The sequence below is a fragment of the Ambystoma mexicanum genome, chromosome 5q (assembly GCF_040938575.1).
Source record: "Ambystoma mexicanum isolate Mex_15411 chromosome 5q, UKY_AmexF1_1, whole genome shotgun sequence".
Classification (NCBI taxonomy): domain Eukaryota; kingdom Metazoa; phylum Chordata; class Amphibia; order Caudata; family Ambystomatidae; genus Ambystoma; species Ambystoma mexicanum.
The window spans coordinates 116987228-117010360 of record NC_090933.1 but is presented as its reverse complement, the minus strand read 5'-3'; the positions used below and the strand labels follow the sequence as shown (position 1 = coordinate 117010360).

At 47.5% G+C, this 23133-nt stretch overlaps 1 protein-coding gene across 1 annotated transcript in view; it reads right to left on the bottom strand.

Moving 5' to 3' along the window:
* The window catches only part of TMEFF1 (transmembrane protein with EGF like and two follistatin like domains 1), a 577671-nt gene that overhangs the window by 7802 nt on the left and 546736 nt on the right, over positions 1–23133 (bottom strand). The window contains exon 8 of the mRNA XM_069620632.1: positions 4934–5057. Within this exon, the coding sequence (XP_069476733.1) occupies positions 4934–5057 (124 nt within the window). The remainder of the gene's footprint in view (positions 1–4933; positions 5058–23133) is intronic.

The following is a 23133-nucleotide window of genomic DNA, read 5'->3' as shown; positions in this document are numbered from 1 at the left end:
TGTTGGTTAACAATGCTACTCATGCGTACGGCCACACTACCCTGAATAGGCCCAATCTTGTACGATCTCAGAGGTAAAATAAAGGAAACGACTGTTTTATGTCTCCGGAATAAGTCCTGTTGCCTCTTAATATTGCATCGTAAGGGGGTCATTTGTCCGAACTCTCAGATCAGTAAAATGTGGCAGTAAAAGTGGTGGAAGTAATAACTGCCACTTACTACCACTTTTAACGATCCAGCAGGATTTGACACGATTTTCAAGCAGGAGGAGGGAAGGACTTGACATGCCTGCCCACTTTCCCACTCTGTATGGCAAATCCTCCAGGTTTACCACCAGTGGGTGATTTTCGTGCTGCCACTAAGCCAATGGTATGCAATGGCATTCACCTTGCTTCCTCCTGCTTAAAGCAGGCGGATTCCATTGGAATCCATTGTAAATGTCTGCCACAAGCATGAATTCTGGTAGGTATTTGCACTTATCTGAATTCAGAAGTGTAAAAGAAAGGTGCACCGGTTATTCCAACTGATTTTACATCTTTCTTTTGAACTTCCGAATGCAAATGATGAAAAATGGACAGAGGGGACATTTTTGCAAACTAAGTTCAATTGTAGGCCGTCACAACTGTGCAACATATATTTTGCATGAAATGGGCCCTTTGGGTTACTCACTGACCTGCCTGTTCTTTTTTCTCTCACTAGCCACTTTTCTTTCTCATTCGAATGGGCCAGAAGGAAAACATAACATAATTTGGTCAATGACACCCCCCACCCCTTCCCAAAACCTCATTATACTTCCAGATCACTGATTGTCACTAGCCAGTCAGCCATTTGACCTTCAAGTTCCCAAAAACAGTTAATACATAAAAAAGGCCAAAAACATATATAAAAACATAAGACACGAATCAGCGGAGTGTTCCGTGCAAACCTTACAATTGCTACTTCATAGGAGTGGACAGACACACAAAATCACAAATCAACAGGTGCAAATCAGCACTATATTTCATACATGACTCCCAAGTTGATCAGCCCGTAGGGGGAGAGAAGCACAAGATTACTTAGCATGATAGCACCGAAATTAAAAATGGTCACTAGCATAATCAAAATATTATGTGCAGAGTGTAATTTAAAAATTCAAGATGATTTAAATAAATGTAATACATCAATGCAAAACCGTGCTGGCAAACAAAATGGAGGGTAAGTGGCTTGTCTTCTGGAGCAAATGAAAGACAAATGTTAAACAAATACAAATACAAAAATACAAAGAAAAACCAACTGGCACTGGCAAAATTGTTGCTATAAGAATCAGTTTAAACCGAAAGTTAACCTAAGGTTGGGACAAAGATCAAAAAGCGCTGTTCTCAGATGACAGCTCATGTTGCTTGTTTACCGATGCACTGAAATTGTAAATTCATGGGCTGGCTCAAAAGGCCTGGCGGCTGAAAGTATTTTACAAGAACTCGAATTCTAAATAGGAATGTTTTATGTCGAATTCTAAGACGGGTTTACAAATGAAGCAGCATAATTTAAACACTTAAAAACATGTGCCTAAAATATAAAGGAAAAATGTGTCTTTGTGTAGAGGTGGGAGAGCCAAAGGATTCAAGGGGCCTGGCTTGGCCCTAAGAGCCGACGGCAAGCCAAGCCAGCAACATATGATATGAACTGTAGGGTTGCTGATACAGACCATAACTGCTGAACCCATATGAACAGGCGCGGGGAGGTTGGGGCTGCCCCTCTCCCAGCTGCCAATGGTAACAGCAGTTACCCTGCCTCGCTTGTGGGATGCCGATGCAGCATTGCCCACAAGTGCTGGGGGAGCCCGGAGGCAGTGCGAGGGCAGCTGGACATGCATGCTGGGGAATCCCGGAGGCAGTGCGAGGGCAGCTGGACATGCATGCTGGGGAATCCCAGAGGCAGTGCGAGGGCAGCTGGACATGCAAAAAGCATGTCTTGCCTTCGGTTTCCGTATCCTTAAACACAAATCCGATACCTGCCTAAATTTCTAACACCTAAAAGAAAAACCCAATACCTGGCAACCTCCTCCCTGTCCCCTGCAACACAAGGCCTTCCCTAATATCCTTCCTCCCTGTCCCCACAACTGGAAAATAATATCTGGCATCCCGCCTTTGAAGATATGGCACAGTGTAATGAAATGATTTGTTTGGGATCACAAACTTTCTGTAAAATGGGTTTGATCCCAGTTTACACTTTAGACACTTGACCACATCTCTTCTTATCACCAGCTGACAGAACTGTACATTATCACATTATCATTCATAAGGAGCTCAAATAATGCTGTTTAATGAGAGATAACGTAAAGTAAACAAATCACAATATAAATGAACCTGACAAATATGTAATCCTTATGTTATGCAAAGTAATGATCTAAATAATCCACGGTGTTTTGCAACTGCACTTTCAAGAAAGACGTAGACACAGAGCACCAACACTGTGTGAAAAGGTCAGCTCCTCGTAGTGATTGTTTCACACGGACTTGGAGCTGGTTATGGTAAAGAGTTTCTTGCAGGCTATCGTCTGTCTTTCAGCACACACAAATGGGAGCAACAGGCAACCCCCACATGTCCTGGAAGGTGGGAGATTGAGAACAGAGCAATGTAGAAGTCAAGGGATACTTCAGCCTGTGGTGTGCATATTATACATTACCAATATTTTCATCATCTTTCGAGCATTTTAGTTTAATACACTCTACATAAGTGCAACTTTATATGCAGTGCACATTTAACATAATCACTTCTCAATGATGGCAGCCATAGGAAATGTTGCCCATTTAAGTAGAGTGAGTATTTCCGAGGAGTGCATAAATTGGTTAATTGCAGAAGGTAGGTTTTCTGATTGCAGTTTGTAATTTTGCAGGTTTCAGACCACACATGCTCGCATTGCATCTTTAGTTTTGCACCATCATGCAATTCATGACAAGAGATAAACAAAGTACTCTGTCGAAGTAGATGATTGACTGCAGTTCTTTTACCTGCCCCTTGGTGGCAGTGTCACTTTAATATACTTTATGAATGTTACAGAGGATGAGGTGATGCATATGTGACTCCAGTTGGGCCCTTCTTTCAGAAAGGGGCTTGAGCCGAGCCAGAGGGAAGCATTTGGCCCTAATCAGGCTTCAGCTGGCTCTGGTTCCGCCACCGCCATTTCTGTGATGCAAACATAACTTGTGCACGTTAAGCACTTTAAGCAAACAGATTACCGTCCTATTGGGCAGCATGCATGGCAACTGACATATCAACACAAGAGCTACCTTCATTAAAATGTAAAGTCCCTGCAGCCTTTCTTGTGGACTTTATGTCAATGTCACGTGATTCTGATGGCAGATTCCATAGCAAGAGAGCTACACTTTAATGGGATATGCCTGTGTGTGCACAGAAGAAAAGCAAATGCCGAAACACATATTCAAAGCCATTTACAACGATTGCCTTACAAATTCTTATTTTATAAATCATTCCCTTTCAATTTACTGAATTTAAAAAAAAAAAAACATTGCTGTTTGTACCCTGGTATGACGTGCCGGTATACTAATAGAAATAGAACCCGCGGAGGGTGGTATTATTGGTCGGGAAATACGGCTCGTGCTACGTTAAAGCTCTCGATTCCCGTGGGCTTCTATCGCTTCGGGGGCCTTACACGACGGGTAATGACCCCCCTCCTCAGGTTCTATTGCTTAATTAAAAAAGCTGCATAATTGCTAGCACTCTATAGGTTTTGGGGCATATCAGTGGGGGCAACGCACCAGTTTGAACTGCTTTCTAGAAAATGACACTGCCAGTTTCACATTGTCCCCAGACCAAAATCCCTGTGCACAGGTTCACCCGCACTGTCTGCTGTGCATTGCTGCCAACCCCTTGACAGTCTAGCCTGGGGGAAGAGAACTTTGCCCAGCTAACCACAAGCCTATGCTGTGGCAGGCGTGGACAGCGCATGGCAAAGGAGCCTCACTGCATGCTCCTGGCAGGGAACTCTGTTGCCAACGTCATTGTCTAGCAGCCTTCTGCCGCCTGATCCTCTCCTATGGGCTATGTATCTGAAAGTAGTGTGGTCGCACCAAGGTTTGCCCCCCTTATCTGGAGTGTCAGGGTGCTGTCAAGAAAGTGGTAGCAATGAATAGACCGAAATGCATTTCACTGCGTGAAGATGAATGGTAAATGCAAACACTGGCAAACATCGTGGCACTTGAACATGGTCGGACTGGGGCCTAAAACAGTCTCAGGCACCAATGAAAAAGTGTCCCACACTTTCAAATAGCAATTCATTCCTTTTGTGACAGACTGAGTAGTACCCAAGGGCGAGGTTTTTTGTCAAATGTGTTACAAATTCTGCATTTTATATGTTCAGCACACTGTTCAGAACTATAGCCGCAGAGTGAAGTAACTAATCAAAGTGGCCCACTTTAGTCAAAAAACGGTCCCATTTTGACCAAAAATCTGTCCCACACTAGCATGTTGGACCTCCAGTTCGGGCATTGCACTGTTGCCCTTTAGGCCAGCCCGAGCCTGAACTTGGAATTGCATTGGGCAGAAAGTGCAAGACTAGCGCTCACACTTTCGTGAAACCTATGTTGCGGTGTGTTGGGACCCAGGACAATAACGACATATTTTCAAATTGACTACTGTACAAGCCCCACGCAACCCCAGTGAGAAAATGGCCCCATATTTCTGAGAAAAAAACCATGTGGGTCAATTAATATATTTATTTTGGTCTTGTGTGTTTTTCCTTGGAGGCATTTTGAGCTTCAAAGACCTGCCCATTATCAGGAGTAGTGTTACACTGGAGCAGGAGGGCACGCTTCTGTGTGGAAGCTCTCTGTCGTCTATGGCGCAGTTTGTGAGCTCCGCTTCCCGCCATGATATCACCCAGCCCTGCCCCCAGGCTTCCGGTTCAGTCTCGCGCTTGTTCACTCGCTGACTTACCGACACGACGCCTTCTGAGTGGAATAGATTAACTCGCATTTCCCATGCACGCAGTGGCTGCTGGCCTTTTCGGGACACGGGATGGAGTTCCCAGCATACGTTTCTTCCCTTTGATCGCCGGCATCTGAAACAAAACCACAGAGCGACATGGACTGAGTACAAAGAAGCAGGAGCCCCGCGCCTCCTCGAGGCGTCAATCACATTTCTGAGCATCATTGGGGCGACCTTTGTTGCAGCTGTGAGAAATAGTGAGTCTGTGGAGAAGACTGGGCCCCATTGCACCAGGACGCTTAAGAAGAGACATACATACGTTCAGCGCGTATTAGTCCTTAAACATAAACGGCTTTCTTCGGATGGCTCCATTAGAGTGCTGTCACTTTGCGACTTAGGGCCTGATTCACAGAGCATTTTCCAATGGGATGGCACCATTATAAAACGATTCTGTGAATCAGATGAGCCTGATACATGGAATTGTTTGCAGTGCTGAAAAGTGACTTTGCACTGCTGAAAAGTGACTTTGCATTGCAAAAATAAGCTTAGCACAGTTCCATGAATCAGGATTTTTTTGTCGGCAGTGCAAAGTCATTTTTTACTGCAAAAATGACTTTGTACTGACTTTGCACTGCAAAAATACACTTTGCGCATTTCCGGTTTGTGTCAGCAGTGCAAAGTGACTCTGAACCATGCATACATTCCATGAATCGGACCCGAAGGGCCTGATTCTTGGAATCTTTTGCACGGTGCAAAGTGACTTTTTACTTGTGGAAAGTGACTTTGCACTGCCAACAAACACCCTGATTCATGGAACAGTGCAAAGTTTATTTTTGCCGTGCAAAGTCAATTTCCACTGCAACAATACTCGTTGCACTGCTCATCAATCAGGGTGAAGCCATGCAAAGTTTATTTTTGCATTGCAATGTGACTTTGCACGGCAAAAATACACTTTGCACTGTTCCATGAATGAGGGTGTTTTTCACTGGTGCAAAGTAACTTTGCACTGCCAACAGTCATTTTGTACTGTGCAAAAGATTCCATGAATCAGGCTCTTAATCTTTTAGATGTTCTAGCTACATCTGTTTTTTTATAGGTTTGGCATATAGCACCACCAAACATGTACTCAGGTCTCATGAGAACACATAGTGTGGATCACTGCAAGTATGGCGGCGAGGTAAAAGAACAGGGTTCTAGCAGATTTACCGTCACTTTTATCACCACACTACCATATTAGTCGTTTAGCGGTAATATCTCAGTTTCTGCTGCTGGAGCAAAGTACTTACCTTTCTCTATTCGTGGTCCAGGAACACAGCTCTAAACAGCGCTGGGGCTGCTCTGCTGTGTCTCTAATCATGCAGGACCGGTACCGTTTGCATACATGCCTCAGGATACACAGTGTATATGCTTTTAACTTTGATGACTCAATACACATGCGAGCAGAGGGGTAGCCAGGATTGTCTAACACGTGGGGCCTGAAGCTAATGTAGTTGGGCCCACCGCAGTGACGTGAACATCTGTAAATGCCCGCATAGCGCTTCCGAGTGGACATTTTCAGATTTTGGGTTGGCCTTGCAAGCTCAGGACCTACCCGGTCTACGCCTCTGTTAGCGCGACTGGATGCATATTCGGGCCCGATGATGGACTGAGGTCTGAAATGCGCTGGCTTGTATGTAATCTGTCCACCTCGCTTCCTTAATACTGTGGATTAAAATGATTGTATACCAGCTATGCGGCTAATGTGATCATTCTATGCATCTAATACATAGTATATCCTATACTCATGTGAACATTTATTTATTTATAACTGTATCTGTAAGGTCCTTTTTTTTTAACCTATTGGTTCCGTACCTAGGGTGGGTCTCTAGGCGATTCGCATATTAGAGGCACTTTTACCACACTACCATATTAGTAGTTTGGCAGTAATATTTCCTTCATATGTCCATGTGGCAGTAATGTGGAGGAGGCATCTTCAGCACTTGGCTGGTGGTATTTCCTCTACCGGGTCAGCATTACCACACCCGGTAATTCCTGCAAAATCCCCATGGAGTCCTGTGAACTCCAAAAATGAATGTTACCGCTGTCATTTTGAAATCGCAGAGGGGACTGCTGCACGGGTAACTGCACACGTTGGCTGTTGCTCCACGCAATCGGCCCTTTGGGGCCCATTTGCTGCACAGCCTAATAGGCCCACTCTGTGGAACACGCTGGATGGACTCTTTACAGCTCATGTGACTCACGAGAGGTCCAGGAAAGACGTAAGCACTTCCTTTTCAAAGCATCCTTAGTAGGGTTGGGAGGATAGCTCAGGGGCAACATGCTTGTCTTGGAAGCAAGACAATGCTGAGCAACACAGGTTTGAAACGCGCTCCCGCTGTTAGAGACTGGACTCCAGCAGGAAGCTTGATATAAGAACACAATTTTGTAACTATTCAAGTATCACCAATATCACTCACTCCGCGTTCTTAATAGGGATTGGGCACTGTCAGTCAATTAAAAAACACGTTTGCCCTGATATTGACTTCAATGCCTACCAATCAAACTCTTGAACCCGCATATGTCAATAACCGACCAGATTCATGACCACGCACATAATGGATACATAGCTAGAAACCAGAGACCTGGGCATGCACGAGTGTCTAAAAGAGAGTGCACCGAGGCCACCACACGGACGCATGTTCCATGGTGCAAATCACTTCACTAACCCCCTAAATATTAAAGGAAAGAAGGCAAGTCCTGCATAGATTCACCTAGAAAATATAAGTGTTGCCATCAGTTTGGTACTCTGAGTCATGAACATTGTAGAGAAGTGTTCCCTGAAAATCATTGCTGCCAGGACCACCTGATTTAGCAGTTTGGGGAGTTGAGTTGTGGGAAGGGATACAACATGGGGGTGTGCCTTTCTCACCACAAGGGTTATTGTCATTTGACATTTCTAGAGCTGCAGATAGTATTGCCTAGGTTGTTTTGGTCTTTAGTGCTGCACGGTTCTCAGTACCCAGTGGGCCATAGTGTAACACTGCACAGTGCACTGAATGCATGACAACTAGAAGTGTTGGGCAGGATCACACCAAGAGGACATTGAGAGGGCAGATTGACTGAGAGCCTGAGAGCAGGACAGCTGCAACACTGGCCGTTCTGAATTACATCAGCCTTAAAATGACATTACAAGGCAACATTGCCTATCCTTCCATTGGCAGTGAAATAGTTCTCCTGCCATATACTGACAGCATGATACTTCTGGGGCTGCGATCTGCCGGGTGTTATTGGGGTGTCTGCTACGTGTGTTTGTTCCTAGCGCGGGTGAAGTCCTGGGTCCGAATAGTAGGTTACCCGGCAAGAGGCAGTGGAGGAAGGTTCTGCAACCTTTGGCTCTCCAGATGTTTTGAACTACACCACCCATCAGCCATAGCCATCATATTCAGAGGCGAGGGATCATGGGAGTTGTAGTCCAAACATCTGGAGAGCCACAGGCTGCAGACCCCTACTGTGGAGAATGCTTCGACCCTCTCTCTCTGTGCCATGTCGTGTATTGTCAGAAAGGGGCCCAACTGCCCGTAATGTCTTATCTTGTGAATCGGTCTTGTTTTTTACATAAAGTGTCAGGGTTTAGAATTAGTGCACCATTTGCTTTTACATCACAAGTATTATTTAAAAAAATAACACTGTCCGCCTATTTTTAAAAAAATATTTCTTTAAACCATTTTGTTAAATTTGTCCAATAAGTGTATTTTTTAATTCGTCATTTAAAAAAAAAACTTCTGGTATCACTCTCGTTTCGATGGATACCTCTCATTCTCTATATATTCTCACATGGGAACTCTAGCTAAGACTGACTTTCTGTCCTAGCTGAGCCGGCAATGGTAGCGTGGCGTTTTCTCGACAATGGGTGCACCCCAGTAAACTGCAGCTGGGCACTAATTCCCACTCAGAGTCTGGTTTGTAGGACTACCCAGCGCTCTGCACAGGACGTCTGTGGAAAAGCTGCCCAGCTTTGCCACCATTTCCTGCGGCTCAACTTCCGGTTTGGCTATGCTAGAGTAAATGATGCGGTGTCCAAGGGAGCATTTGAGAGTAGCTAAGCGAGAAAGTGAAATGGGAGTTGTTTGCAGAGGCCTGTGGTCAGAGCTCATGGTAGACACCAAGCTGTTTTCCTGTTCGGCCCTTTTCATGAATTGCGATGACTTCTAATTCCTTGCTATGGCTTGTTATGCCTTCTTTCCCACCCCGCAGCCCACAATAGGCACCTGTCTGTGTCAGCGCAACCAGCCCATTTGAACTCTGTGATTCCAGACACAAGGTCACACGCCTCACGCACCCCTGTCTGAGTTACAGGGTGAGTATTGAGTGGACCTCTTTCAAAATGCTTTTTAGCGGTTGTTTAGATTGTTCCGATAAGAAAAGAAATCTCTGTTGTGTTGCCAACGTACTATTGATCCATACATGTATCCTTTTTTCTGCCTCCCTTTTCTCTAGGACCTTGTGGTTCTTTTGCCCTGAGGAAGGCTGAACATTGATGCTGTCAATTCCGGCAAGCCGAAACGTGATACAGTGCTCATTACAATCACCTTTTTCCTTTTCCATGAACAAACTGTTGTTTACCAATTTATGAAGCACTGTATATATCAGTATTTAGACATATTGGCACACACGTTCACGTTGGCAGATTGGCAATTGAGCCAGGCATGATCAGGCCCTGATCATGAATATAAACAAGACCACTACATCTTTATAACTAACCATTCAGGATTTCCAAAATCAGGACTCTGACACCTCAGTCTAGTAAAAGCTAGATTAACTACTGAGAGACACACATGATGATTTAATTCTACTCAGTGTGTCTCTATGTTGGTTAATACTACCTTGGATGTTAGTGCTCAATCATTTGATTCTTTTATAACCAATTAATTGTTGTTGTTATTACTAAAATGTCTTCTTTGTAAAAAAAAAAACTTTATTTGTAAGTATTCTCTTTCAATCACTCATTGGTTTATTTGTTTTCATATTGAATACCTAAAAACATTTTGTCTTCTTAATAAATATTGACAAACCATAGACATACTAGTGTTACATTTCCCTCTTGGTGACTCTTTTGAGCACAAGAACAAGTCTATCCAAATTGTAAAGATAATTACTTTTAAACTACATTGTTCTATATGTGGATTTCTTTTGTTTTTGTTTGACTATTGTTATGCCTTTGACAGCTTGCTCGTGCCTTGCTATGCCATGTTATCCCTTTGACAGCGTGCTCATGCCTTGCTATGCCATGTTATGATTAGCTGCATGTGGCCTCTAGATGTCATGCGCACCACATGTACCTGCCCATCGACGTCTCTTACGGCTCCTTGCATTAACTTATTCAAATTCCACGTTCCAACACACGTGGGCAAATACACACCAAATAAGTCGCCCATACACTGCAACTGAACCTGCCTGCCAACAGACATAAAACATCATAATACTGCACCTTTAAACCAGCTTACATACCACAACCCTGGCTAATGCAGCCTAGCACCCTGGGCACACAAGGCTACATTTTGCACTCGACACAGAACACAGAAAAATGACCGGCACACAAATCTTAGAAATTCAACAGCTAAGCTCTCTTTCATGTGCCCTCGCTCCCTACTAACCTAACCCAACTCCATCTTTTTCAGATGCCCCAGAGCACCGAGGCCATGAAAAAAGCAGCGAAGTGCAGTGCAAATGCCAATAACAAAACAGCATACCTGAGCTGTTCATGTTGTGCAAACATAGGTAAAGGAGATTCTGTTTCTCATCCAAGAACTGGAAACCAGATTTTGGGCCTCATCACGAGTTGGGTGGTAGCCCTTAAATGTGGCAGTAACGGTATTACCGCTGCATTTAAGGGCTGGCCCTATCTCGAGTTGGGCGCTAAATGGGCTGTTTCACCTCCAGCTTTTTTCTGGACATGAAAATCCGTGCTTTTGGCGCTATTACCGCCGGCTGTATTAGCCCGCAGTATTAGCGCCGAAGAAATGCCCCATTGTATCCAATGGGGCTTGGGGATTTACCATTAACACCGAACACGTGATCCAGTGATAATACTGTGGGACCGGTGGGGGCTTAGGCTATTACAGTCGGCTGGTATTACAGCCAGGATAAGGCCCTTTGTATTTTATTTGTTTTTATTTTATTGTTTAAAGCGCAGATCTAGCTTGAGAACAGCAGAGCGCTGTACAGAGTGTGGGCAGCCATCATTTGGGCTAGCATCTTTACACGGCAGCGCAGTACTGTGAGTTGTGGACTGCGCGTCTATTGCGATTAGTCCTCGGTCCGATGTAGTTGAAAAAAGCCACGTTTTCAGAGAATTACAAAATTGGATAATTGTGGGGCATTACTCAAACCTACTGAAACATTGTAACATTTCACAGCCACTGCCCCCCCCCCCGGTGTGCAGTACGGTGAGTTTGGCTCAGTGCATTGCATGTGCACCCTTTGGATACAATCATGCCACTAGATGACTTGTTTTCCTCAGCTTTATATGGCATAGAATGCCTCTGTTATTTTCAAAAGACTTGCAATGTACAGTTTTGTGTACATTACTCTATATTTTAATTATTTGAAAAGAATATTCTTTTAATCCAACTGACATCACAACTGACTAAATGCCTTGTTATCATGTACTCACTTTCTGACTCAAAGACTCAAAGCAAAGGTCATAAGAGATGGCTTAAAGCAATCTCAAGATCATCCGCCACTCAGAGGGAAAACACTTGGTGCACTTCCCCGCCGGCAGCGTTACATTTCAAAACAAGCATTGGAAAAGCCAATAGGTCTGGCCATGCAAATGCAGGGGACACTTCTTTGTAAAGCGCCCACTGGGCAATTCAGTCTTCCCTCTACTTTCCAAAGTCTGCCATGTTGGTTTTTCCAATGCTCATTATTGTACATTTGTTTCTGAAGGGAATTCCCAATGCTTCCACTTCATAATGTCATATTTCTTTGGTCTCCAGCCTTATCTGTGTTTTAATTTCTCTGGCCAGCTCCTATCATGCATGCTGGAGAAATCAGTCGAGGGGCCCTCATTACGAGTTGTCCCTTGCGAAATTAACGTGCCGGTATTACCATATACCGGCACGTTTCCGCACCGGCCAACTACAAGTTTGCCGAGGCGGTGCCAAGAGATGGAGGTAATTCCTGGCACCTCACTGGTAAAAATCACTGGTATTACAGGTGTCGGTAATACTGGAAACTCCCCCCATGGAAATCAATGGAACTCCATGGAATAGGGATTTACTACAATCACCAGCACTCATAAATCAGCGGTAATACCGCCAGACTGCTGGTAATGGTGTTAACATTTGCCGGTATCCTGCTGGATTTACTGCCAGGATCCAGGCAAGGTCGTAAGGACCCCTAATATGTATTTGCATACTAATGAAGCCCTGTTGTTACACACTTTTGTTTTGTTTGTATAAATCTTGTTCTAGCTTCACAAAGGATGGATTGCCATTGTCCAGTGGAGAGAGTTGAGAGGATGGACAGTGGTGTGAAAATAGTCATGGTGCCCCTCAATTTGAACTCCTTCGGACAGAATTGTGAATATGCACACATCATCTGCTTCTAGTGCCTAAAAGCTTATTAAGTGCAATGCAACGGCACGAGATATGGCAAGCTGTTTTGACAAAAGCATTCACTTTTCAACCCTGCCCCCAGCATCTTTGTAATACAACATGAAACTAATTGCGCTATCTTGCTAAATCACTGATCAGTAAGCAAAAATGCCCCTTAAAACAATGCACATTTAATTCATAATGCTTAATTTCGCTCCACCAGCAGACCAAGATCTACTAGTAGAGGCGCAGTAGTGGAGCACTGCATTATAAAAGTCCATCAACATAACATAATGTTTACCTTGATGGCACATCTCAAAGTTGTCACACACAATAGCTCCTCACCCTTAGAATCCTCCATTCAGCAGGCAAGGCACTCATCACCGCAGCCAAAGCATCTACTTAGCAAGCGCAGAGCAGTCTACCAGGCTGTGGAGCATTGCATCAACCCCTCGCCAGACCTGCAATACCGCAAATCACAGGCACATGTAACTCACCTTGACAGCTCCAAACACACCGCAGACATCCCACGTATACCAGCTCACAACATATCATGATGGACAGTTGAGGACAATTACTCTAGAAGACCACACCAACACCCTTGCAGCCCTCATGCCAGCTCCTTCTGATGGGCCCAGACAGATCCCACCACTGCCCAGTAACTTCTAGAGTCTGACATGGCACTAAAATATACCAATCACAAGCCACTGCAATGGAACCTCTGAGGGGAAGGCCTCACCGATATCATCAGGAATATACAGCAGAATGCAGCGGGTACACTACGTTTGCCTACAAATCAAGGGCATCAAGGGCATTCATTGACTCAAGTACTGTGATCCCCCACCCATGTAACCCTGGACACCAAGCGCCTGGCTGAAGTGCAACCCGACAAAGACTGAATGCAATCTCCTAGGAAACCTCACCAAGCATGCCCAGGCGGGGACTTCGCCGCATCTCATCTCTCACCCAGTGCAAAACCTCTCATATTCACCATTTAATGCGACTTCAACAGGAAGACCCCATCAGCATGATACCAGCGCATACCCCTATGCAGAGGCAATCCCTTGATCCCGCCCCCAAGTGCCAGAACAGTCATCCAAACGCTTGCCATCTTTCACCTGAACGGTGGCAATTACCCTACTTGCCGGAGTCGCAGAGGCCACATTGGTCCCTCTGAAGGCGGTCCAGCATGCCGCAGCATGCCTCTTTTCGAGACTGTGAAGATTCTGGATGTGTAAGGGCGGATGCCTAAGTCTGTTGGCTATTTGGGAATCATCTCGAATAATTACCCTCAATCTGGAACAAATCTCATTTCCCTGGGGATAAGGCCAACCAGGAACCAAAGTTGATTGGGCGTATGAAGTTTGTGGTCTCCCGAGCTGTGCTCAAGTAGGCTCTGATTAATTAATGGAAATCTCTTCGATATAATGCACTATGGAAATCATGTAAATGTTTATTGTTAGGATGCACGTTGATGGCCTTATGGCCGAATAAAGCTATTTGATGACGATGGTTATATAATATAATTCTGTTCTATTTATAGTTCGCCCCGCAATCCCATGCCCTGCGGGAAGTATTCAGCCGTCGTGGGCAAGCACTTAGATCATTGACGTATCGCTCTCCCATCAATGCCGAAAATCAAACTGCACTTCCCTTAATGAAAATTTTAAAAGCAAGAGTGCCGGCACTGCTCAAACCTGGGGCAGGGGATCTGGGGGTTCTGATCATTGACAATGCCTTCATGATGCATTTTCAACCGGGAAAAATATATACAATATACACATATCTAACCGGTGAATTTTGATCCGATTTGCCGATGACCTTGGGGGAGGGCCTGTATTTTAAAATCAAAATAAGAGTTGCCAAGGGCCACCTCTATATCCAGCTGCCTTCTTACCCACCCATTGTTTGCGTGCCTGGACCTTTAGGACCATGCTTATAACGGAAATGGCAAAAATAAAAATCCCAGCATGCAAAGGGTTGTTGGCTGAAAGGCCAGAATTGGCTAAACGGGATCTTTTTGACATGGGGTTGAATTACACTTGGGATAGGCACACATTTAATCATCTAGAAGTGTGGCTTGTAAATGGAATGATGCGGATCCCCGCCACAATTCCTTACTAGTGTACCGCCTAGCAATGCAAGTGAAGATTGGCAAATCTACCCTCTTGCAACATGGCGTGAACTGCAAGGGCATTCCCATTTATTAACTCATGGAATCATGCAGCACTGGTAATGGGCAGAGCCCCACTAGGCAGCCATCAATCACTCTGCCATTGTTCTGCCAAAGCCCCTATTCCGTTCTACAAATGACTACAGTGGATGCCAATCGCTGCAACCAATGGGGGCGGAGTAGGCTTGCAGGGCACACCCATTAGCACATCTGACACCCCATGGTGAACCTTTGTTTTCCTCTTAACACATTGTTTTCAGACATTACCAACAGTATACAGGAGCATGTTGTACCATGTGTTGATGCTGGCTGTCCCCAAAGGAAAACCATTAGGCCTGCCTCAACAATATATGCCAACAGCTTGCCTCATCAATATATGATATGATATGATATGGCATTTGTAACGCGCCTATACACAGGTGTTTCAAGGCGCGACGAGGCAGGGGGGGGAGGAACAAGGGGAGACAGACAACGATCCTACTAGGCCAGGTGTCATTCAGATCGCGCAAGTGCAGGGGTGGGGGAGGGGGAAAAGTGCAAGGGGAAGGGGAGGGGGGAAGTGCAGTACAAGGTAAGTGGCGTAAAGTAATAAATAAATAGGGCCAGCTGGTGGCAAGTGCAAGGTAAGTGCAGAACAAGTGCTGGGAAAGGGGGGGGGGGCTGTAGGGATACAGAGACAGTCCCGCAGTGCAGAGGGGTTCCAGTGCATCAGTGCAAGTGGAGAGTGGCTGGGCCCAGGACCGAGGCCGTTAAGAGTGGTCCAGTTGCAGAATCAGTGCAGTTTCAGTGAAGGGTATTAGCTGTTCAGCAGGGGAGAGGGAGAGAGAAAGCAGAAGCAAAGAGGAAGGTTTTGAGGTGCTTCCGGGACCGGAGATGGTTCTCCTCAAGATGCCAACAGTGCCTTGCTTTAAAGAAGGTTCTTTATCCGAAGAAAGTAATGTGGTTGGATTCAGATAATACATACCAGCATTACTACTGTAACATACATGTTCATTCTGCTAGTGTGCAGAGAGGTCTAGCTCAACAATATAGACCTGCGCTGCCCCACCATTTATGCTGCTACTGCCCAATCAAATCCTGCAGTCTGCCCCACTCTGCTCCCAGATCTGAATCCTGTCACTATCAGTGCTCACAAACTGTACCTTTGCCCTACACACACATGCATATACACACACACACACACGTGCAATACATACACACACAAGTACTCGTGCAAACAAACACATTTGTAAAACAAATGGCTTACATTTTTTAAAATGATTTCACACTTAACAGGAAAACTTGAGATTTCCTTAAACAGCCTTTACTTTACTTTACTTTAATAACTTATATAGCGCAGCCACTGACCCGGAGGCTTAAGTGCGCTGAACAGACAGGACGTGGACAAACATTCAACCTAGTAACGTGAAAAGGGAGATGTCAGAGGTGATAGTCGATGACTGAGGGGAATCTCATTAGTTAAACAGGAGGCTCTTCAGTCCCTTCCTGAAAACAGTTTAAGAGAAGAGACCTCCATCACAAAGAGGTAGTCCATTCCATAATGCTGGAGCGGCAGTCTAGAAAGCTCTGTTTTTCACCCGAGTCAACCTACATAAAGGATGTTTTAATTGAGAGCAATTGTTGGATCTTAGATTTTGTTTACTGGCTTTGAGATATGTAGGCACTGTGTTTTTCAAGCATTTATGCGTGATTACCATAAGCTGAAAACAAATTCTTTACTTAGTCAGGAGCCAATGTAGATCCCTTCTAGCATCCAAAGGGCCTCATCACGAGTTGGGCGGTAATGCCGGCGCTATTAGCGCCGGCGCTATCTGCCCTACCGCCAAACCCCCCGGCGCTAATAGCGCCGGATCACGGGTTTGGCGGTTATGGAATTCCCCATTCCCCACTGAGCCCATTCGGGAATGCCCCATTCCCCATTGGGCTCAATGGGGAATTTTCACGCTCATACCGCCGGCAGATATACCGCTGGCGGATTTCCCGCCGGCGGTATGAGCGCGAATTTTCGGCGGATTTCCCCCCAGCTCAGAGCTGGGGGGAAATCCTGAAAGGCTGAAGTAAATACTGTGACTGGGAGCAACAAGGGAGGAAATTAATGTTGGTTCTGCTGCAATCAGTTTATTACACTAGAACGTCTGGTGCAATGATCGGTGAGACTATATGGTGAGACTATGGGCCTCATTACGACCCTGGCGGAAATCGCGGTGCTAAATGCACCGCGGAGCACGGCGGAAAGCTGCCGATAGCGCCATGGAGGTTGGCGGATTTTCCGCCCCATGCCGACCTTGGCGGGGCGGTAAATCCCCATCCCCCATTTTACCCTTCCCCATTCCCATTTTTGCCCCATAGGGTATAATGGGAGTGGGGAAGGCGTTAATTGCGCCACCGCAAAATACGGTGGCGTAATTAACATCAAGGTCCCGTAGCGCCATGGATTTCTCCGCCCGGAAAAACCAGGCGGAAAACGTTCCATGGCGCTACGGGAACTCGTAGTAGGGCGGACGGGTCCGCCGCGAATAACGCTGGCGTAAACCCACTCCGCCAGGGTCGTAATGAGGCCCTATATGTCTTCCTGTCAAATCAAGTAATGTGGGAGTGAGGGAGGGCTAAGCCAGTGGAAGAATAACGTCATTCTAGGTGAAGCACTCTGGGACACTGAAAGAGGAGCACGAGGGGACGCCATTTTCTCCCTAAACTCATTAAAGGTCACCCATTGTAAGGGAGGTTTATTCAAGTAGTTTTACTTAAATCACTCCCAAGGAATCACAGTTTTGCATTTGGCTCACAGTGAGATTAACTGATTTGCCTAGGATCACACAATTTGGTTAAGCAGTGGAGCTGGGATTTTAATCAATACTGCAATTTAGGCACTTGCCAACTTACTTTTTAAGCTTTACTTTGTAAAAATATTTAAGCTCTGTCTTTATGGTCGGCAATAATACCGTCTTTTTGTGTTTAATTGCAAAAACGCGCAATCACATAGTAAAGTACCTTGACAATATGTCAATCCTTATAGAAAAATGTCAGTCCAAAAGAATATCACAGTAGCTTTATTTCCCACAGTGCTGATCGCCTAAACAGTCTCACGCGAGAAAGGCACTGTAATTGTGAGGCCATTGCTAAAATGCTGGGAGCATCTGCATTTTGTTCTGCTGATGACAGCTCTGGGGGCGTGAGCATGTCCCTTTAACAATGGCCCAGAATTTCAGGTGGATGGAGAAGGCTGCAGGCAGTAATTAAACGTATTCCCATTAGCAGGCATTGCTGGAAACAAGAGACACGTGTGAAGGATTTGCCACTCGGGAAGCCGGCGGGATGAGTGGACAGGACACTTGATTTATTTTTTATGGCGTAGCTTTGAATACAAGATTACAGGCCACGTGTTTTTACAAAATGAATCTCAAAACATATTTGTGTAAGAATACTTAAGAGAAATATACAATTGCCATCAGCATGTGGCAATGAGCATTGGAGGAAAACGTACTTGTTTTATACAATTCACAAAAACCTCTCAAACAAAATTCAATGAATTATTTGAAATCAACAGATATAAGCATCAAGAAAACTGCATCACAAAATAAGAATAGTGGATCCTATTGTGACTTCTCGTGCGTTTACTTCGTGTTTCGGGCAATGGGGCCATCCAGGTGGGCTCATTGTTTCCCTCCTTAAGAACGCACAGTCAAGGACACTTTCTATCGGCCGTAGAGCTCTCCCGGTTGCTCCCGCAGACGCAGCAGATGGGAAAAAAGACCCAGACTGCTTAAACATGCCCCGAATCTCCCCACCGTGAAGGCTGCGCTGGGGCACGCTGCCTTCCCTGCCACTGAGGTCACTACGCTACTGAGCCGGGATGATCACCAGAGGTTAGCTGTCCCAGGGCGGGAAGCACAGAAGCATATCTCCCTGGACATCTGCATGCCCTCAGAACCCTGGACAGATGCATGCCCTCAGAACCCTGGACAGAAGCATGCCCTCAGAACCCAGGGCAGAAGCATGCCCCTCAGAATCCAGGGCAGAAGCAGGCCCTCACAACCCTGGACACAAGCATGCCCGCAGAACCCAAGACAGAAGCATGCCCTCAGAACCCTGGACAGAAGCATGCCCTCAGAACCTAGGGCAGAAGCATGCCCCTCAGAATCCAGGGCAGAAGCAGGCCCTCACAACCCTGGACACAAGCATGCCCGCAGAACCCAAGACAGAAGCGGCCCTCAGAACCCGAGACAGAAGCATGACCTCAGAACCCGAGACAGAAGCATGCCCTCAAAAGCCAGGAAACAAGCATGCCCTCAGAACCCAAGGCAGAAACATGCCCTAAGAACCCCAGACAGAAGCATGCCCTCAGAACCCAGGGCAGAAGCATGCCCTCAGAACCCAGGACAGAAACATGCCCTCAGAACCCAGGGCAGAAGCATGCCCCTCAGAATCCAGGGCAGAAGCATGCCCTCAGAACCCAGGGCAGAAGCATGCCCTCAGAACCCAGGGCAGAAGCATGCCCTCAGAACCCAGGGCAGAAGCATGCCCCTCAGAACCCAGGACAGAAACATGCCCTCAGAACCCGAGACAGAAGCATGCCCTCAAAAGCCAGGAAACAAGCATGCCCTCAGAACCCAAGGCAGACACATGCCCTAAGAACCCGAGACAGAAGCATGACCTCAGAACCCGAGACAGAAGCATGCCCTCAAAAGCCAGGAAACAAGCATGCCCTCAGAACCCAAGGCAGACACATGCCCTAAGAACCCCAGACAGAAGCATGCCCTCAGAACCCAAGACAGAAACATGCCCTCAAAAGCCAGGAAACGAGCATGCCCTCAGAACCCAGGACAGAAGCATGCCCTCAGAACCCCGGATAGAAGCATGCCCTCAGAACCCAGGACAGAAGCATGCCCTCAGAACCCAGGACAGAAGCATGCCCTCAGAACCCAGGACAGAAGCATGCCCTCAGAACCCAGGACAGAAGCATGCCCTCAGAACCCAGGACAGAAGCATGCCCTCAGAACCCGAGACAGAAGCATGCCCTCAGAACCCGAGACAGAAGCATGCCCTCAAAAGCCAGGAAACAAGCATGCCCTCAGAACCCAGGAAACAAGCATGCCCTCAGAACCCAAGACAGAAACATGCCCTCAGAACCCCAGACAGAAGCATGCCCTCAGAACCCAAGACAGAAGCATGCCCTCAGAACCCAAGACAGAAGCATGCCCTCAAAAGCCAGGAAACGAGCATGCCCTCAGAACCCAGGACAGAAGCATGCCCTCAGAACCCAGGACAGAAGCATGCCCTCAGAACCCAGGACAGAAGCATGCCCTCAGAACCCAGGACAGAAGCATGCCCTCAGAACCCAGGACAGAAGCATGCCCTCAGAACCCAGGACAGAAGCATGCCCTCAGAACCCAGGACAGAAACATGCCCTCAGAACCCAGGATAGAAACATGCCCTCAGAACCCAGGACAGAAGCATGCCCTCAGAACTCGAGACAGAAGCATGCCCTCAAAAGCCAGGACAGAAGCATGCCCTCAGAACCCAGGACAGAAGCATGCCCTCAGAACCCAGGACAGAAGCATGCCCTCAGAACCCAGGACAGAAGCATGCCCTCAGAACCCAGGACAGAAGCATGCCCTCAGAATCCAGGACAGAAGCATGCCCTCAGAACCCAGGACAGAAGCATGCCCTCAGAACCCAGGACAGAAACATGCCCTCAGAACCCGAGACAGAAGCATGCCCTCAGAACCCGAGACAGAAGCATGCCCTCAGAACCCGAGACAGAAGCATGCCCTCAAAAGTCAGGGCAGAAGCATGCCCTCAGAACCCAGAGCAGAAGCATGCCCTCACAACCCTGGACAGAAGCATGCCCTCAGAACCCAAGACAGAAGCATGCCCTCAAAAGCCAGGAAACAAGCAGGCCCTCAAAAGCCAGGAAACAAGCAGGCCCTCAGAACCCAAGACAGAAACATGCCCTCAGAACCCCAGACAGAAGCATGCCCTCAGAACCCAAGACAGAAGCATGCCCTCAAAAGCCAGGAAACGAGCATGCCCCCAGAACCCAGGACAGAAGCATGCCCTCAGAATCCAGGACAGAAACATGCCCTTAGAACCCGAGACAGAAGCATGCCCTCAGAACCCAGGACAGAAGCATGCCCTCAGAACCCAGGACAGAAGCATGCCCTCAGAACCCAGGACAGAAGCATGCCCTCAGAACCCAGGACAGAAGCATGCCCTCAGAACCCAGGACAGAAGCATGCCCTCAGAACACCGGACAGAAGCATGCCCTCAGAACCCAGGACAGAAGCATGCCCTCAGAACCCAGGACAGAAACATGCCCTCAGAACCATGGACAGATGCATGCCCTCAGAACCCCGGACAGAAGCATGCCCTCAGAACCCAGGACAGAAGCATGCCCTCAGAACCCAGGACAGAAGCATAACCCTCAGAACCCAGGACAGAAGCATGCCCTCAGAACCCAGGACAGAAACATGCCCTCAGAACCATGGACAGAAACATGCCCTTAGAACCGTGACAGAAGCATGCCCTCAGAACTCGAGACAGAAGCATGCCCTCAAAAGCCAGGACAGAAGCATGCCCTCAGAACCCAGGACAGAAGCATGCCCTCAGAACCCAGGACAGAAGCATGCCCTCAGAACCCAGGACAGAAGCATGCCCTCAGAACCCAGGACAGAAGCATGCCCTCAGAATCCAGGACAGAAGCATGCCCTCAGAACCCAGGACAGAAGCATGCCCTCAGAACCCAGGACAGAAACATGCCCTCAGAACCCGAGACAGAAGCATGCCCTCAGAACCCGAGACAGAAGCATGCCCTCAGAACCCGAGACAGAAGCATGCCCTCAAAAGTCAGGGCAGAAGCATGCCCTCAGAACCCAGAGCAGAAGCATGCCCTCACAACCCTGGACAGAAGCATGCCCTCAGAACCCAAGACAGAAGCATGCCCTCAAAAGCCAGGAAACAAGCAGGCCCTCAAAAGCCAGGAAACAAGCAGGCCCTCAGAACCCAAGACAGAAACATGCCCTCAGAACCCCAGACAGAAGCATGCCCTCAGAACCCAAGACAGAAGCATGCCCTCAAAAGCCAGGAAACGAGCATGCCCCCAGAACCCAGGACAGAAGCATGCCCTCAGAACCCAGGACAGAAACATGCCCTTAGAACCCGAGACAGAAGCATGCCCTCAGAACCCAGGACAGAAGCATGCCCTCAGAACCCAGGACAGAAGCATGCCCTCAGAACCCAGGACAGAAGCATGCCCTCAGAACCCAGGACAGAAGCATGCCCTCAGAACACCGGACAGAAGCATGCCCTCAGAACCCAGGACAGAAGCATGCCCTCAGAACCCAGGACAGAAACATGCCCTCAGAACCATGGACAGATGCATGCCCTCAGAACCCCGGACAGAAGCATGCACTCAGAACCCACGACAGAAGCCCTCAGAATCCAGGACAGAAGCATGCCCACAGAACCCAGGACAGAAGCATGCCCTCAGAACCCGAGACAGAAGCATGCCCTCAGAACCCCGGACAGAAGCATGCCCTCAGAACCCAGGACAGAAGCATGCCCTCAGAACCCAGGACAGAAGCATAACCCTCAGAACCCAGGACAGAAGCATGCCCTCAGAACCCAGGACAGAAACATGCCCTCAGAACCATGGACAGAAACATGCCCTCAGAACCCGAGACAGAAGCATGCCCTCAGAACCCGAGACAGAAGCATGCCCTCAGAACCCAGGACGGAAGCATGCCCTCAGAACCCAGGACAGAAACATGCCCTCAGAACCCAGGACAGAAACATGCCCTCAGAACCCAGGACAGAAGCATGCCCTCAGAACCCAGGACAGAAGCATGCCCTCAGAACCCAGGACAGAAACATGCCCTCAGAACCCAGGACGGACGCATGCCCTCAGAACCCAGGACAGAAGCATGCCCTCAGAACCCAGGACAGAAGCATGCCCTCAGAACCCAGGACAGAAGCATGCCCTCAGAACCCAGGACAGAAACATGCCCTCAGAACCATGGACAGAAACATGCCCTCAGAACCCGAGACAGAAGCATGCCCTCAGAACCCGAGACAGAAGCATGCCCTCAGAACCCAGGACGGACGCATGCCCTCAGAACCCAGGACGGAAGCATGCCCTCAGAACCCAGGACAGAAACATGCCCTCAGAACCCAGGACAGAAGCATGCCCTCAGAACCCAGGACAGAAGCATGCCCTCAGAACCCAGGACGGACGCATGCCCTCAGAACCCAGGACGGAAGCATGCCCTCAGAACCCAGGACGGAAGCATGCCCTCAGAACCCAGGACAGAAACATGCCCTCAGAACCATGGACAGAACCCAGGACAGAAGCATGCCCTCAGAACCCAGGACAGAAGCATGCCCTCAGAACCCAGGACGGACGCATGCCCTCAGAACCCAGGACGGAAGCATGCCCTCAGAACCCAGGACAGAAGCATGCC